Source organism: Telopea speciosissima, chromosome 1, assembly GCF_018873765.1.
Source record: "Telopea speciosissima isolate NSW1024214 ecotype Mountain lineage chromosome 1, Tspe_v1, whole genome shotgun sequence".
Classification (NCBI taxonomy): domain Eukaryota; kingdom Viridiplantae; phylum Streptophyta; class Magnoliopsida; order Proteales; family Proteaceae; genus Telopea; species Telopea speciosissima.
The window spans coordinates 71,702,412-71,704,232 of NC_057916.1; the positions used below are offsets into that span (position 1 = coordinate 71,702,412).

The window sequence follows — 1,821 nt, forward strand, 5'->3', positions numbered from 1 at the left end:
GCATGGAATAACCATGCAAAGTGGGGTAAATTCTGAGGTCATGCATGGCTGTAAATCATTTTAACAGCTGCAAAAGAGCGAAACTGAATTGAAACTTAACCCCCCCCCCCCCCCCCACACCCCCAAAAAAAAAAAAAAAAAAAAAAAACTTACAATTGAAACCAAAGAGCGAGAGACCAGAAGAACACCGAGATGCCATGGGAGTCCGTAAAACTGAACTTACAACTGAAACCAAAGTTCACGGATTCAATGAGTCACGGATTGCGCATAGAAATCCACACCTCCGTGACAATGAGACCTGAGAAACTCCAAACTCTGCAATTTACAGAAACAGAAATTCGTATAATTTCGAACGCACAAAAATTTACTTTACTTTCCTCAAAATTTCAATCGTGGCTCTGAAAGGCTGAATATAGGAAATGAAGAGTCACGGGCTTGTCATCCAATTCGATCATCTATAAATTTTCTGTTCGAACCCATTAGATTCTAAACAAGCTTAGTCTCTTTCAGCTTCCATCCATCGTCATGGGCTTGAGGGTTACATCAATTTTCTTCATTTTCATGATTTTATCATTAACAGCACTGCCGCCGTCGTATGCTTGTGGTTACTGCGAAAATCCACCCTACCACCATCCCCGCCCGCCGCTGACCCGCCACCCACCACAACTTGGAACTGGACGACCAATAGTACCTCCACCTTGCAACAATCCGGTTATAAATCCTCCAGAGACTATCCCCCCACCTTACATTGGCAACCCTCCTTCAGATGGTAATGGTGGGAATTATGGAGGTGGAGGTGGTGGTGGAGGTGGAGGTGGAGGTGGAGGTGGTGGCGGTGGCGGTGGCGGTGGCGGTGGCGGTGGTGGTGGTGGTGGTCGACCAGGGATCTGCCCACCTCCATCAACTTCCTTTACTTGTCCTATCAATGTACTGAAACTAGGATTGTGTGTGGATATTCTTGGAGGGTTGGTGCATATTGGATTGGGGAACCCAGTTGAGAACGCCTGCTGTCCAGTGATTCAAGGTTTGCTAGAGCTCGAAGCAGCTATCTGTCTCTGTACGAGTATAAGACTTAAGCTTCTGAACCTCAACATTTTCCTTCCTCTCGCTCTTCAAGTTCTCATAACATGTGGGAAGAATCCTCCACCTGAGTTTATGTGTCCTCCACTACCATAACTTGTTACCCATTCCTTTAGTCCAGTAGTCATGTATGCATTGGATGTTTGTTTTGTTCTTAGTGTTCTAGGATCTTGGTCATTTCTTTTTTTTGTAGGTTTTGTTCCACTTGAAAAACAAAATGTTGTTAGGGTTTTGTTTTTTAATTCCTTAATCCTTTCTCTGTTGCTTTTGAAGTTTTTTTTTTTCCCATACAAGTAGACCCAAAGATAGTTTTTTTTTTCTTTTTAAAAAGTAGATCAATTTATTATAGATAAAAAAGAAAAAGACATACAAAAGAAAAGGCAACCTTATTAGCCTAGGGACTATGCCCCAAAAACTCAAAAGCCTTCCAAACTGAAGTCTATGGCTAAGGCCCTAAGTCAAGCAAGACTCACGAGCCTTGAGAAAAAAAACAACAGAAAAATCAAAGAAATCCCCCAAAACAATTACCTCAAAGGAATATTATTCCTCTCAACCCACATAGGATGCACTTCCCATTTCTGATCTACAAACAAAAAAATATATATATAAATTGGTAACTTGCAAAAAGCCAATTTTGCAATATGCTCAATCGAATCTCTCTGGAAAGTCTTAGAAATCTACTTCACTTCCTTAAGAATGCCAGCCCCAGGCCTTCTGGAAGGAGTAAATAGACTCAAAATA

General features: G+C 41.7%; 1 protein-coding gene across 1 annotated transcript; it reads left to right on the plus strand.

Moving 5' to 3' along the window:
* Positions 1-525: 525 nt before the first annotated feature.
* LOC122654081 (36.4 kDa proline-rich protein-like) lies at positions 526-1,320 on the plus strand. The gene has a single exon (XM_043848058.1). The coding sequence runs from the start codon at positions 526-528 to the stop codon at positions 1,174-1,176; it is 651 nt and encodes a 216-aa protein (XP_043703993.1). The 3' UTR covers positions 1,177-1,320.
* The last annotated feature ends 501 nt before the right edge of the window (positions 1,321-1,821 follow it).

Bases quoted from the DNA above. Each gene is read 5' to 3' on its own strand.
- LOC122654081 (XM_043848058.1), top strand. From the start codon at position 526: ATGGGCTTGAGGGTTACATCAATTTTCTTCATTTTCATGATTTTATCA.